The sequence below is a fragment of the Lithobates pipiens genome, unplaced genomic scaffold (assembly GCF_037356315.1).
Source record: "Lithobates pipiens isolate NorthernLeopardFrog02 unplaced genomic scaffold, aLitPip1_a1.2 Scaffold_8, whole genome shotgun sequence".
Taxonomy (NCBI): Eukaryota; Metazoa; Chordata; class Amphibia; order Anura; family Ranidae; genus Lithobates; species Lithobates pipiens.
In genome coordinates, this window is record NW_027507903.1 from 229,307,934 (window position 1) to 229,324,144 (window position 16,211).

General features: G+C 42.0%; 1 protein-coding gene across 1 annotated transcript in view; it reads right to left on the reverse strand.

The window, feature by feature from the left end:
* The window catches only part of TAFA2 (TAFA chemokine like family member 2), a 395,936-nt gene that overhangs the window by 48,812 nt on the left and 330,913 nt on the right, over positions 1-16,211 (reverse strand). Inside the window, exons 4-5 of the mRNA XM_077473533.1 lie at positions 9,037-9,189; positions 8,258-8,382 (exon numbers count right to left, since the gene is read on the reverse strand). Coding sequence (XP_077329659.1) covers positions 8,258-8,382; positions 9,037-9,189 — 278 coding nt within the window. The remainder of the gene's footprint in view (positions 1-8,257; positions 8,383-9,036; positions 9,190-16,211) is intronic.

Consider the following 16,211-nt stretch of genomic DNA (forward strand, 5'->3'; position numbering starts at 1 on the left):
ACGGCACCGCCTACGATCTGAATCATGGCCGCAGACACAGGCAGGATCAGGGGCTCTTCTCCTCACCACCTTCTTCATCATCAAGCTTAGCAAAGAGCAAGCAGAAGAGGAATCTGCCACAGGAGGAAGACCTGGAGGTAAGCTGCTCAGGTTCCTCCCTGGATGACAGCAGGGAATTACAGGACTCTATATCAGACGTCCCTACTGCCAACCAACCAGTCCTAGACTCCGCTTTAAAATAAATATACAGCTACCTTTAACAACTTAGTAGACGCTCATAATGACCGTGATGAAGATCTCCTGCAAATCAAAACAAAATTGGCGGACCTCGAAGATAGATCGAGAAGAAATAACGTTAAAATTAGAGGGATCCCTGAATCTGTGAAACCCATTGATTTGAAAGCATATTTTACTAATGTCGTGAAAGCAACCCTCCCTGAGGTACCATTAGAAGACCTTTTAATAGATCGTATAATCACCTACCCAGAGATGCGATCGCCAGAATTCACTTTTACCATATCAAAGATCAATTTATGTCGGCCAGTAGACGCCACGTGGAACTACCAGAGGAAATGCAAGAATTGCCCTTTTTTGATGATTTGTCAGCATTTACCATGCAACAACATAGGCAATTAGCTACAATTACCAAGCCGTTGAACAACCACAGCATCACCTAAGGATGTACCCCACAAAGTTGCTCATCACTAGAGAAGGCTCTACGGTAAAAGAAGGTCTACGTCTCATGCGAGAATGGACATCATAGAACCGCACGCACCAGAGGAAGCCCCATCTCAATCACCCTTATCTACTTGCAACAATTTGGATGCAGAAACAGGCTGAGTAACGTATGCTTTCACGGGAAATACAACTCATACTCTGATGGCCCTGGTAACCCAGGCACAGATTCTATAAAGAATCATCCTTTTTAGTTGGTATTTGCGTTCTTTTTTCCTTTTTTTTTACTGTTTGTTTAGTCACGATTAACGATTAACGACTCCTAACTCTTTGATAAGGTTTCCTGTTGGAGACCTCCACGCCTGAGTGCTGGAGAGCCCATCTAGAATCTCAACTAGCCTTTACTAACTGCCGCTCCACCAAGAACACAACCAGAGGCAGGTAACTACTTTATATACTGTATTTTTTGGGTAGCACAGTGGTGTAGTGGGTAGCACGCTCACCTAGCAGTAAAGGGTCATTGGTTCGAATCCCAATATTACCTGCCTGGAGTTTGCATTTTCTCCTTGTGCCTGCGTAGGTTTCCTCCAGGTACTCCGGTTTCCTCCCACATGCCAAAGACATTCTGGTAGGTTAATTGGCTTCTGTCCAAAAAAATTTGACCCTAGTATATGTATGTGAGTTGGGGACCTTGGATTGTGGGCTCCTTGAGGGTAGGGACTGATGTGAGTGTGCAATGTATGTATGGAGCGCTGTGTAAATTGACGGCACTATATGGGTACCTTAAATAGGGATAATTGTAGACAGGCACCCACACTCACTCAGGTTGAACTGGTTGAACAGCCATCAAAAACTGGACACGTATATGGATGACATGGGAAGGTATATCATACTGATCTGTGACATCAACGACATTAGATACACCATAGTTAATTTATACCTCCTTAATGTGAGGCAAGTGTCTGCTCTACACAGGATTTGGAAAAAAGTTTCAACTATGAAACAAAGGCATGTGATCTTATGCAGAGATTTAAATGCTATTCCAAACAAGGATCTAGACCTCTCCAGCTCTACACATCATCAGCATTGGAGAGAGACATTAGCCCAATTCATCTCAACCACAGGGTTATTTGACATCTGGAGGTGTCAATACTCATCCGAGTAAGACTTTACTTTTTTTCTCCAATGTGCACCATACTTATTCTCATATTGATTTATTTCTGGTCGATACATTTTTGTTACAAAAGGTAACTAAGTCAAATATTCATTGTATCATGTGGTCTGATCATGCCCCAATTTCTATTAGTGTGGGAGACATTCGCACCGAAAACACGGGCTAATAGATGACGCAATGACGTATACATGATTTCTCAACCAGATAATGTCAAACTGATTCTCAAAGATCTTAAAGAATTTTTTTACATTAACGCCCCTTAGGTCAATGATCTATTCACACTATGGAATATTCAGAAGGTTTACATGAGGGGGCTGCTCATCCAACTGAGTTCTACAGTAGGTATAAAAGCGGACAGAGTGGCTCAACGACCTGCTACATACCATACAACTAGAGAAACTTAACAAACATGATACTACTTCAAAGACCCGAGATCAACTATTCCACGCTAGACAAGACTTGCATACCCTTCTGGTATCCCAACATGACAGTCACTTGAGAACACTAAAAGCCCGTTCATATCGCTGTGGAAACAGGGCAGGGAAATTACTATCCCACAATTGAAAGAAAATATAGCCAAACAAAAAATTCCCTATATCCACAACCCTAAAACGGGGGTTAGGGTCACTAATCCAAAAGAAATTTCAGATGCTTTCAGTGATTATTATGAGGCACTATACAATCTCAGAAATGATCCTGATACTCGCCAACCCATGGATGAAACGATTCATGAATTCCTCAAATCTGTAAACCTACCTGTAATCCCGCGAAACGATCTACTCTAACTAAACCAACCATTCACAATAGCAGAAATAAAGAAAACAATTAGACACCTACCCCACAATAAATCCCTGGGTCCAGGCGGTTACACATCAGAATATTACCAATTATTCAGCAACACATTTTCACCATACTTAACCATTTAAGCCCCGGACCATATTGCAGCTAAAGAACTAGGCCCCTTTTTGCGATTCGGCACTGCATTGCTTTAACTGGCAATTGCGCAGTTGTGCGACGTGGCTTCCAAACAAAATTGGTGTCCTTTTTTTCCCACAAATAGAGTTTTCTTTTGGTGGTATTTGATCACCTCTGCGGTTTTTATTTTTTGCACTCTAAACAAAAATAGAGCTAAATTTTGAAAAAAATGCTAAATATTTTTAACTTTTTGCTATAATAAATATCCCCCAAAAATATATAAAAAAACATTTTTTTTCCTCAGTTTAGGCCAATACATATTCTTCTATATATTTTTGGTAAAAAAAAATCGCAATAAGTGTTTATTGATTGGTTTGCGTAAAAGTTATAGTGTCTACAAAATAGGGGATAGTTTTATGGCATTTTTATGAATATTTTTTTTTTACTAGTAATGGCGACAATCAGCGATTTTTATTGTGACTGCGACATTATGGTGGACACGTCGGACAATTTTGAAACATTTTTGGGACCATTGGCCTTAATACAGCGATCAGTGCGATTAAAAATGCATTGATTACTGTAAAAATGTCACTGACAGTGAAGGGGTTAACACTAGGGACAGTGTAGGGGTTAAGTGTGACCTAATGTGTGTTTTTTTTTATTGTAGGGGGTGTGGCTTGGCATGTGACATCACTGATCATCGTTCCCTATGACAGGGAACAGACGATCAGTGACAAGCTCACTAAGAAACACGGGAAGAGGTTTGTTTACACTTACCTCTCCCCGTTCTTCAGCTCTGTGACCCGATCGCGGGTCACCATTCACACCATCACACCATCATCCGAGCGGTGTTTAGTCAGCCAGAACAGCTTACTAAACAGCTTACTGAGGAGGAACAGAAAGTGAGATCTTCAGACAAAGAAAACAAAGAAAAAAAATTTAGAAGGGAAATCGAAGGAAAAGGTAAGTGAACCAACAATGCTCTAGCTTAAAGCGGGAGTCCGCCGGGACTCCGCGTTTTTTTTTTTTTTAAAAGCCAGCAGCTACAAATACTGCAGCTGCTGACTTTTAAAATAGTGACACTTACCTGTCCAGCGCGCCCGCGATGTCGGCACCCGAAGCCGATCTCCGAAGCCGATCTCCGTAATCTACGCCCCTTTCCGCAGAGAGCTATCCCAGAAGTGGGTGCAGATACCTGTACTGTACAGGTATCTGCACCCCCCTCCCCCCTGAAAGGTGCCAATTGTGGCGCCGGAGGGGGGGAGGGTTCCGATGAGCGGAAGGTCCACTTTAGGGTGGACCTCCGCTTTAAAGGAACCTATTTAGAAAATAAAAAAATGAACCTTTACAACCCCTTTAAGTCAGCAAGTTCATGATATTTGTTATAATTGAAATCTATAGTAACTAGCCAAAATACTGACATAGGTTTTAATAGTAACATAAATATTACCATATATGAGTAAGTCGCAAGGAATACTCAGAAGATACATTATTTTATCCTTCCTATCCTACGGAAAATAAGATGTGAGTTCTTTGACTGTTGTAATGCATACTTGTGTTATGTATGTGATTGCAATGTTAATACAAATACATTCATTTGTACTACCATACATTGATATATGATACTGTCACGTAAATCTTTGTTTTTGTTATTGGAAAATTCAATAAAAACTATTGAAATTAAAAAAGTGGTTAAAAAGTGTTAAGAAGCCAGCCACCGCATCCTTAACAACTGATGTCTCACCAGCTGTCAGCAGGCTTCCCCACTGACAGATGAATGCAAGCAAAAGAATGCTGGCAATGAAAAATGCAGAAAAAAAAGTGTGAGATCCCCTTTCAAACCCATACCAGATGCTTCCGGGCCTGGTATAAATTTTATGGGGAACTCCACACCAAAATTAAAAAAAAAGAACAGCTTAGTGTCCCTTCAAAATTTATACCAGATCTTTGTCCGAGCATGCAGCCCGGCAGGCCAGGAAAGAGGGGAGGCAAGCGAGAGCCCCCCCTATAGCATACCAGGCCATATGATCTCAACATGGGGGGTGCTTTTGTGAAGGGGGTGCCCCAAAGCACCTTCTCCCCATGTTGATGGGGACAAGGACTTCTTCTCCATAACCCTGGCCTGGTGGCTGTGGGGGTGCAGGGGGGTGACATATCAGAATCTGGAGGCCCCCTTTAACAATGGGGCACCTCATTATTATTTTTACTTTTTCCACTTTTTTGGTACTATGTACCCCATACTCACTCACATGGCGGACCGGGATCTGGGGGCCGCAACCCCACAACCACTGGACCAGGGTTGTAGTGAAGAGCCGCTTGTCCTCACCAACATGGGGACAAGGTATTTTGGGGGATCCCCTCTACCCCAAAGCACCCCCCCATGTTGAGGGCATGTGGTCTGGTAAGATTCAGAAGAGGGGCTCACTCATCACCCCCTTTTTTGGCCTGTTGGGATAAGGAACTGGTATTGATTTTTTTTTGCATTCAGATAAAAAGCCTTCTGTGTGTAGCAGCACCCCCTAATACTTACCTGAGTCCCATCTCTGTCCAGGGATGTCCACGAGTCCCTCAGTCATCCTCTTCCTCCTGATTGGCTGAGACACAGCAGGGGCTTCATTGGCTCCCGCAGCTGTCAATTAAAGTGAGTTAGCAATCAGGAGAGAGAGGGGGCGGGGCAGAATTTGAATGGACACATGGAGCTGCAGCTCGGCTCGGGTGCTTGTTGCAGCTTGCACCCAAGCTCGTCAGCTCGGGTGCAAGCTGCTTGTTGTGGGGGCACTCGATAGGAGGGTGGGCCAGGAGCAGCGAAGAGGGACCCCAGAAGAGGAGGATCAAGGCTGTCTTGTGCAAAACCACTGCACAGGGCAGGTAAGTATAACATAAGTATAGAATCAGTCAATAATTTATCAAACGATCCGAAAGAAAATATATTATACGTGTACAACCCTATATACTGTACACCTATACCAGTCCTTAAAAGGACCTTTGTGGACCTAGTAGCTAGTGATTTGCAGACTGTCCCTGCTCAGAACACCAAACTGTCCCTCAGTCCCTACACTGATAAAAGTCAGCTGCAGAATCGATCAGCACTCAGCAGCACAGTAGTGCACCATAATATACTTTCTATGTTTGAAAGAAAGTATATTATAAGTGTATAACAAACCTATATACTGTACACCTATACCAGTCCTTAAAAGGACTTTGATTGAAGTGATTAAACTGACTGTCCCTGCTCCACACAGCGTCCTTTCCCTACACTGGCAAAAGACAGAATGTAAAATGGCCACCAGATCAGGTCTATTTATAAGGTAGGGGGTATGTCCAATTGTCCATGTGCTGAAATGTCTCAATTGGCTGTCCTGTACCCCATGATGGATGTGTCATGGGTCAAAGTTCTTCACAATGTAAACGCATATGTCCGCCACATGAACAGCGGCAGAAGTCCACTGGTTTGGCGAATCGTGAACAACCAAAATTTGCCGCGAACCGACCACCGGGCGAACCGCAAGGCCATCTCTAATAGCATATAGTATAATACATTAGTTCTTGTAGATCAATACAGATTAAGGCCGCGTACACACGCGGGGACTGTTCGCCCAACTTTGTCCGCTGAACAGTGTTTCGGCGGACAGTCCGCTCGTGTGTGGGCTTTCAGCGGACAGTTTCAGCGAACAGTCCGCTGAACAAGGTTTTTCGGAATTTCCGAAAAACTGTCCGCTGAAACTTTGTTTCAGCGAACAGTCCCCTCGTGTGTAGGCTTGTTCGTCAAACTAAGTTCCGCGCATGCTCAGAAAGGATTTACACGCCGAAAGTTATAATGCAGTGTATAGGACGTCGTATTTTTCGTCCCGTCGTACGAGCCGTTCACGTCATCGCGCACGGTTTCAGCAAACTGTTCGTTCGTCGTGTGTGGCCATGTCCGTCCATGCTAATTTTGAGCGGACTGTTTGCTGAAACTGTTTGACGGACAAAGTTGGGCGAACAGTCCCCGCGTGTGTACGCGGCCTTACACTTATTAAACTGCATTCCTAACAAAGAATACCATTAAAACTTCAGTGCATAAACAAATACTTAACTAAGAAACCATCATACAATCCATATTAGTGGAATAGTTAAAATAAGCCAAAAACTGATGGTCTGCAAAGAGCAACATGAATATAAAAAATGATCTATGACAGATAATAAAGTTCAAATGATGCAGTGCTGCGATCTATGCCCTAATAAATTACTAATGTATAGACTCCCCAAACAGTGTCCATATAACGAGAGCTAAGTGATATTCTACTGATTGTGATCTTCATTTTGTAAATATTACCTTCATTGACCTCACTAAATAAAGAGAGAGAGAGACGGCACCCTCTAAGTGCAGCAATAAATTGGCTAAAATGTATTAAAAAGGTTTAAAAACATTCACATTAGGTTAGTGGTGTAAAGGCAAATCTTAAATACAATGGAGATGCGTGCTCCTTCATTAGAGCCTAATGAAGGAGCACGCATGCTCTGAAGCACCGCCTATCTCAGCCCGTCTCCTGATGACACAGACCCTCTGAACATCTAACCAAGGGCACTACAGTGACCAGCACTGCTCTGACCATCCTGGAAATTTTCATGGAATGGACCAAGCCACTAACCATTGGCTAAAGGACAGATGCTGTGACCCCTGTACTACAGCCCCATGAGTTGTGCCTATTGACATACGGATGAAACATTGTATTTAAGATGTGCCTTTACACCACTAACCTAATGTGAGTGTTTTTAAACCTTTTTAATACATTTTTGCCAATTTATTGCTGTACTTAGAGGGCACCGTCTCTCTCTCTTTATTTATTGTCTCCTAGAGCTACTTCTTGCTTTAAGACTGGCAGCCCACCTTCATGGACTACTTCAATGAACTATATAGACCATGAACCCCTTATTGTTGATACTGATGTGTGGATATACACATAACCCACACAAATAAATCTACATACGTATTTTATATATATACAATTTGTTTTTTGTTATTGTTTTTTAAATCCCAGAGAGCGCCATATTACCCTACTCTTTCCTTCATTGACCTCACTAAAGCAGCTCTATTTAAGTAAGTATATGGGGGGTATAAAAAGAAGCTATATTTATTTCAAAACCTAGTCAGTTATGATATCCCTGCATGAACATATAAGGATAGGTCTACACAGGTAATTATAATCGCTCACTTAGAAATGTAACTTCTTGTTGCTAGTCCCCTAATTTTAAGCACATTGAAATAACTCCCTAACAAAGTATACAAATAATCTCTAACTTAAGTGTGCATTAATGAAGAATTTTATACACAACCTATTTAATTTTTCTACAGTTACCTTTTAACCAGGTGGTCTCTTTTGAAACAACAAAATAAAAGTGTTGGAATGATTGGATTGTTATTCCTTTTTTTTTCTCCATAGAATAATGATCTGTTATGATGCAAAGCATCTTTCATTTAATCAACGCATCTATATTTGTCCTACAACTTACCTTTGTTGTTTTCACTTTACTACCTGAGGCACAACTCCATCCCTTTTGATCAGGTAGAACTTTACATTCTTCTCCTTCAAGACATGGTTGCATCTGACACCACCATTTCTGTTCCACGATAGATGCTGAAAATTCCAAGCAATATTGTGCTTATTGTAAGATACAATAAAGATAAAGATCTTACCTTTTAGGGTAAATCGTTTTACCTTTTAGGGTAAAATGGCTGTACCCTTCAGATAGGATTGCACATTTGAAATTTGTGAATTGCTTATTGGATAAATGTATTGAGTCACAAACTTCATTTTTAATACACTCATCCTCACAAGAAACAGCAAGTAGAAATAATCTTCAGGTGTCATTCTTTAAATAAATCATCTAGGTAGATATCAGTGGTGTGTCTCTAAAGATCATTTTCACTGTGCTCTACTGTCATGTTGTATTACATGTTTAAACTGTTAATGAACTTCAGGGGGCTAACCTCACCAAAAGTGATATTACATTATAGGTGGGGTGAGGTTAGTTAACCTGTGGCTTTTTATATTACTTTGGGACCCTAATGAGGGGACCACCCTATCACAGTTTGGGTTGTATTCTAACTTATCTTGGTGTGCCCCTCCTCCAAGATATCCTATTCTATAGTTGTAACAGGTTACCACACCTGAGGACTGGCGAATCTTACCAATGGAGATTTTAGGGACATAAGAATTTCTAGGTGTTTTCAATCTCAATATTTGGAAATTTCGTTTTCATAAACTATTTCATAAAGTTGACTGACATACCATCAACACAGGAAGGAGTAGCTCTTGTTGTTCCTGCTACTTGTCCTGGGAAACATGAGCACTTTACTGTTTGTGACCTTTCTTCTATTTTGTTCTTATTGCAGCATCTGTGGAGAGCCACAACTTCACATGTTCCAGTTCTGACATGCTGGGCTGTGGAGTTAAATTATGAAAATGTTAACAATACTGACAACATTAGTCATGAAGTAACAACCACGGCTTTAAATTCATTGCAATGCATTTATTTAGAAAGAAATGAATGAAAATCTAGTTTTTGAAGACACGAGGAAACAAGCCCTGAGCAGCCATCCATGGACTGTCAGTGAAATTGTGAAGATTCAGCATAATTGCTTCTGGCATGGGGCAAATTGAGTTTACAGAACAAGGACCAATTCAGTGCAAGGACTTAGTTTAGGTTTTATGTTATGAAAAGTAAACCAACTAATTTCTTTATTAAAGACTCCCAAACAAAATTGTCTTTTGAAGTGTGCTGTTTGGCAGCTGCAAAACCATTGTAGTAAATAGAAAATACCTGTTGATCCTGCCAGTTGCATTTTCTCTATTTTAGTGGCAGCACTCTCCAGGCTGATCTAGCTTCTGGAGCACTGCCATCAGTAGGCACAGACTCAAGCTCTTGGAGCCTTGCCCTGTTCTATTCATCTCCTACATACCCACATCACAGACAGAGTGGGTAGATAGGTGATTATCAAGGGCTCCTCTGTAAGAGACAGGGACAGAACAGAATAGTTTTATTTTACAACCAGTGGCCTCAACAGTTACTCAATCCCAAAAGTATATTATGTCAATAACCATTTTTTTTACTAAGCTGAGGCCACATTATTGGATGGGAATACATAGCAAAAACATCATTAGGACATGTGGTCTGCTCTGGCTTTGTCCGCCCACAGGCTGATTTGGATCAGTAACCTAAAAAAATTATATTTCTGCTACTTTTATTGCTGCGATTTATGACTTAATTTTTTTCTTGTTTGCCTTCCTAAGATATATGCATGAGTGATGAGAAGGGTTTACATACACTTTTTAAATACGTTTAGAATGTCATCATCAGGGTACCAGTTTTAGGACTACATTAAGTTCTAAGGAATACAGTAGGTTAACCATTTGAGTTTGTGGGTGTTTTCCCCCCTTAATCTTAGAGCATTTGTTTTGTTTCAGAGATCTCTGTTTCACACATTATAACTTTTAGCTTTTGTAGTCTACGCTAATGTATATATACTGCATATATACATACACTTTCAAGATCGATAAAGCTTTCATTTGTTAGGCTATATGTATGAATATATTTTTATTTCCTGTTTTTTTCAATTGTGAAAAATTTGAAAAAAATTTAATTACTGCCATGCTTCCCAACTCAGCATTTACGTAATTTTCATACATCTGGATTTTTAACCTTAAATATATCATCAAAGTCTACAAACTAAATTTATTTCATATTAGTGTGATTTTTATTTAATGTAGTAGAATAGTAAAGCTCAAAGTGAATCTGATTCACTTCATGAGAAGTAGATAGATAGATAGATAGATAGATAGATAGATAGATAGATAGATAGATAGATAGATAGATAGATAGATAGATAGTATAAATGGACTTTATGTGTGTGTGTTTTCTTCATGCAGGGGATGGATCTTGGCACTACAAGGTCAGATCTTCTGCATTGTACTTGCATTGATATGCAACATATATATATGAAAGATGCCACGCTTAATATCTTAATATTGTGAACAATACATAAGTAATAATGAGTATATAAAGTGACAATAGTGAGATAAAGTGCTATAGTGCATGAAGTTAAAACACTAATAATATATCTTGTGAATCAAAGCAACAATTAGATAATTTCAAACATAATTAAATCATATCATGATAATCCAAACATAAAATTAATAAATAAAGTGACGATGGTGAAATAAAGTGCTATAGTGCGTGAGTATATTACACTGACAATAAATCTCATAAATCAGTACAACATGATTAAACCATAAAGACCATTTCAAACATGATTCATTCTTGTTATGGTGATCCAAATGCATTCACGTGTCCACACACTGATGCTCCCCACCTATGTGAATCTGCTCACCTCAGAGTGTGTGACCTCACAATTAAGTTCAGTCAAAACACGCATGTGAACCACCTCTGGGTTCTATGAATGCTGTGGGATCCTAGGCTGCCCAATAGCGCTGTCTCCGCACATATATAAGATATATAAAAAGGCTGGATAGTGTGATAACATTTAGTATTTTTAAACCTATATTTAATAAAACTTTATTTAACCACTTCCCAACCGGCGCACGCCGATGTACGTCGGCAGAATGACACGGGCAGGCATATTGGCGTACAGGTACGTCCAGTTTTAAATGCCGCCCGCATGCCGGTCGGGACCCCCGTGAGTCTGGTCGCGGGTCCAGCGGACTCGATCGGTGCGGGCATACCCGCGATCGTCTCACGGGGCAGCTGAACGAGGAGATGCCATTGTAAACAGCATCTCCCCATTCTGCCTAGCAACAAGTGACGCTGATCTCTGCTCCATGTGATTGGAGCAGAGATCAGCGTTCACTTAAACAAAGCCCAGTCCCCCACAGTTAGTAACACGCCCCTAGGAACACTTAACCCCTACACTGCCACCCACTGATTAACCCCTTCACTGCCTGTGTCATTTACACAGGAATCACTGCATTTGTATAGCAGTGATTGCTGTATAAATGACAATGGTCCCAAAAATGTGTCAAAAATATCTGATGTGTCCGCCATAATGTCACAGTCACAATAAAAATCGCTGATCGCTGCCATTACTAGTAAAAAAAAAAAATATTAATAAAAATGCCATAAAACTATCCCCTATTTTGTAAACGCTATAACTTTTGCGCAAACCAATCAATAATCACTTATTGCGATTTTTTTACCAAAAATATATAGAAGAATATGTATCGGCCTAAACTGAGGGAAAAAAACTTTTTTTTATATATTTTTGGGGGATATTTATTATAACAAAAAGTTAAAAATAATGCGTTTTTTTTCAAAATTGTCGCTCTATTTCTGTTTATAGCGTAAAAAATAAAAACGCAGAGGTGATCAAATACCACCAAAACAAAGCTCTATTTGTGGAAAAAAAGGACGTCAATTTTGTTTGGGAGCCACGTCGCACGACCGCGCAATTGTCAGTTAAAAAAACACAGTGCTGAATCGCAAAAAGTGGTCTGGTCTTAAGTCAGCAAAATGGTCCGGTCTGAAAGTGATTAAACAAAAGCCCTTCTCCAGGGCATGGTACAGGTGCTTCAGTGCACCACTCTACAGAAAGCAGAAAAACGCTGAGATCATATGTTCCTTCACCTTGAGACAAACCAGCTGTCCCCTGCACCATCCTGTCCCCAACCCCACCTCACCCTTCCCTTCAAGGAGAGACGTATTGGTGCTGATTTGTCAAAAATAACATGGTGAAAGTTGTTCACAGATCTGTATGCATTGAAAGAAGAGGCAGGAACCCAAGAATTTTCTTCAGCGCCAAAACCACTGGACGAGATACTAGATGGAGTTCCTCATATCTCAGTGACTAGGGATGAGCCGCAAACCCCCGGTTCGGTTCACACCAGAACCTTCGAACGGACCAAAAGTTTGCAAGATAGGCAACAGACAACACCAGCAATAAGGGGTATCTTCAGGTGTATACTGTGCTGGAGGCACACAACACCCACTTTAACTCCTGCAGATGCCTGTATTAGAGAACACCAGCAAAAAAGGGTAGATACATATGTATACTGTGCTGTGCTGGAGGCACACAACACCCACTAACTCCTGCAGATGCCTGTATTAGAGAACACCAGCATAAAAGGGTAGATACAGGTGTATACTGTGCTGGAGGTACACAACACCCACTAACTCCTGTAGATGCCTGTATTAGAGAACACAAGCAAAAAAGGGTAGATACAGGTGTATACTGTGCTGTGCTGGAGGCACACAACACCCACTAACTCCTGCAGATGCCTGTATGAGAGAACACCAGCAATAAAGGGTAGATACAGGTGTATACTGTGCTGTGCTGGAGGCATACAACACTCACTAACTCCTGCAGATGCCTGTATGAGACAACACCAGCAATAAAGGTTAGATACAGGTGTATACTGTGCTGTGCTGGAGGCACACAACACCCACTTGAACTCCTGCAGATGCCTGAGAAAAGAACACACTGTCCCTGCCTATCTGGCTCTTTTCCTGCACGCCGGAACACACTACACAAGGCCGCTGCGCTGGGGGCCTTATATAGTGTGGGGCATGTACTAAACCCCCTGAGCTATAATTGGCCACAGGCATCCTGTGGCCAATTATGGCTCTCCTCGCTGCTGGCGCTGTGATTGGCCAAGCATGCGGAGTCACAGTGCATGCTTGGCCAATCATGAGCCAGCAATGCACTGCGATGGTGTAGTGCATTGTGGGCCGTTTTTTTGTGCGAATGGTCCACAAAGTTCTGAATTCGCCGAACAGATGAACGGCCGATGTTTGAGTCGAACATGCATTCGAGTCGAACACCGAGCTCATCCCTACCAGTGACCAAGATATAGGACCATTGACAACCAGGACAGCTTAGAACAAACATTAGTATCCTAATGAACTGGCTTTAGCAGAGAAACATTAAAAACATTTGGAATTCTCATAGAAGTGGTAAATTGTAACCTGAAGAAGACTGGGTTAATATTTTGGACCACCCTATAGGGACCAGCTTTTTGTGGAGAGACAGACCTGATCCCTGATCTTGTTCTGAGGGTCATGGGAGTAAAGGTGATCAGAAAAGTGTTTCTGGAAGGCAGAACTAGAGATCAAGCTAGCCTAGGTCTTACTCCAAATTTGAGAAAATGTCTGAACACTATTGCTGGCATCTGGAACATCCGAGGAAACATCAGGGAACAAAGGAACAGGATTATGGATAAAAGCAATAAATGCAATAGAATGGAAATATTCCTGTGCAGGAATGGGAAATTATGCAAACTCGGCCATGAGTAGGGCAGTGGGTCATTCAAGTTGGCTGTCAGAAACAAAACAACTAAGGACCGATTATTGCACTCAGTCTGCCCATCTGCAGCTGGAGGTTCTTTCAAGTAAACACCCATTCATTCAGTTATTCACACAGTATTCTCAATAGAAGGTCTCTGCGAGTCAAATGTTCTTAGCCTATTAACTTTCATGGTCGAATGTTCTTAAGCTATTTTTTCTTAAGATCTAATTTTAGGGGTTGTTACATTCACCCAGTGAAAGGCAACAAGAAAATTATTACAAATATATTACAAACATTACAGGAATTATTTAATAAAAAGAAGAAAAATAAAAAGAAGATCTCCAGATCAGGGATCCCTGAGACGATGTCTTTTGATGACCAAAAGCTCGTAGAGAGGAAGACGCACTGACGTCATCTAGCTTCTCTCAGTGACAGGTGTTCGCTTGTTGGCCGGCCGTTTTTTAACATGTCTGTTTTATCCTCACTTATGTACCGTATATACTCGAGTATAGGCCGACCCGAATATAAGCCGAGGCCCCCAATTTACCCCCAAAAAAACTGGCAAACTTATTGACTCGTGTATAAGCCGAGGGTAAGACATGCCTGTCCATCCCTGTGTGTGTGTCCGTCCATCCCTGTGTGTCCGTCCATCCCTGTGTGTCCGTCCATCCCTGTGTGTCCGTCCATCCCTGTGTGTGTGTGTCTCCATCCATCCATCCATCCCTGTGTGTGTGTGTGTATCCGTGTGTGTGTGTGTGTGTGTGTGTGTGTGTGTGTGTGTGTGTGTGTGTGTGTGTGTCCAGCCTACCTGTGTCCTGAGCCTTTGTCCCGAGCCTCCGTCCCGTGCCGAGCCTCCTTGCCTCCGTGCCTCGCCGCCGTGCCTCGCCGCCGTGCCTCGCCGCCGTGCCTTGCCTCCGGTCCCGTCCCGTCCCGTCCCGTGCCGTGCCGTCCTGTGCCTTGCCTCCGTCCCGTGCCCTCTTCGTTCGTCGGCGGCCATTGTAAAATTCAAAAGCTGCGCCGCCGCCTTCGCCTGTGATAGGCGGAACACTGAATTTCCCAGCAGCCTGTGTTCCGCCTATCACAGACGTCGTATCATCCTCGTCCGTAGTACGAGGATGATACGAAGTCCGTGATAGGCGGAACACAGGCTGCTGGGAAATTCAGTGTTCCGCCTATCACAGGCGAAGGGGGAGCCGGAGGCGCGGCTTTTGAATCAGAATGGCCGCTGTCTGTCTGCTCGACACGCTGATCGAGCGGGCAGACAGCGATGACTCGAGTATAAGCCGAGGGGGGCACTTTCAGCCTCAAAAAAGAGGCTGAAAATCTCGGCTTATACTCGAGTATATACGGTAAGTGCAATATTTTTTATATATTAAAATTCATTGTGGTTCAGTCTACACTATGGAGATCTTCGTTTTATTTTTCAGGCATTATCCCTCTTAATTCCTGGCCGCTAATTGATCCTTGAGCCCTATTGAAGTGGTGTCCAGGCCTCTCCTTTACTGGTGGTGTGCAGGCCTCTCTATTACTGGTGATGTGACCCAACTCCGTATTGCAAAGGCCCTGGCCAGGTTTTAGTTGCAGGCTTTTCCTAGCTTACCTCTGGTAAGCGCAATATATATATATATATATATATATATATATATATACACAGTGGTGTGAAAAAGTGTTTGCCCCCTTCCTCATTTCCTGTTCCTTTGCATGTTTGTCACACTTAAGTGTTTCGGAACATCAAACCAATTTAAACAATAGTCAAGGACAACACAAGTAAACACAAAATGCAATTTGTAAATGAAGGTGTTTATTATTAAAGGTGAAAAAAAATCCAAACCATCATGGCCCTGTGTGAAAAAGTGATTGCCCCCTAAACCTAATAACTGGTTGGGCCACCCTTAGCAGCAACAACTGCAAACTAGCGTTTGCGATAACGTGCAATGAGGCTTTTTACAGCGTCCTGGAGGAATTTTGGCCCACTCATCTTTGCAGAATTGTTACATTAGAGGGTTTTCGAGCATGAGCGGCCTTTTTAAGGTCATACCACAACATCTCAATAGGATTCAGGTCAGGACTTTGGCTAGGCCACTCCAAAGTCTTCATTTTGTTTTTCTTCAGCCATTCAGTGGTGGACTTGCTGGTGTGTTTAGGATCATTGTCCTGCTGCAGAACCCA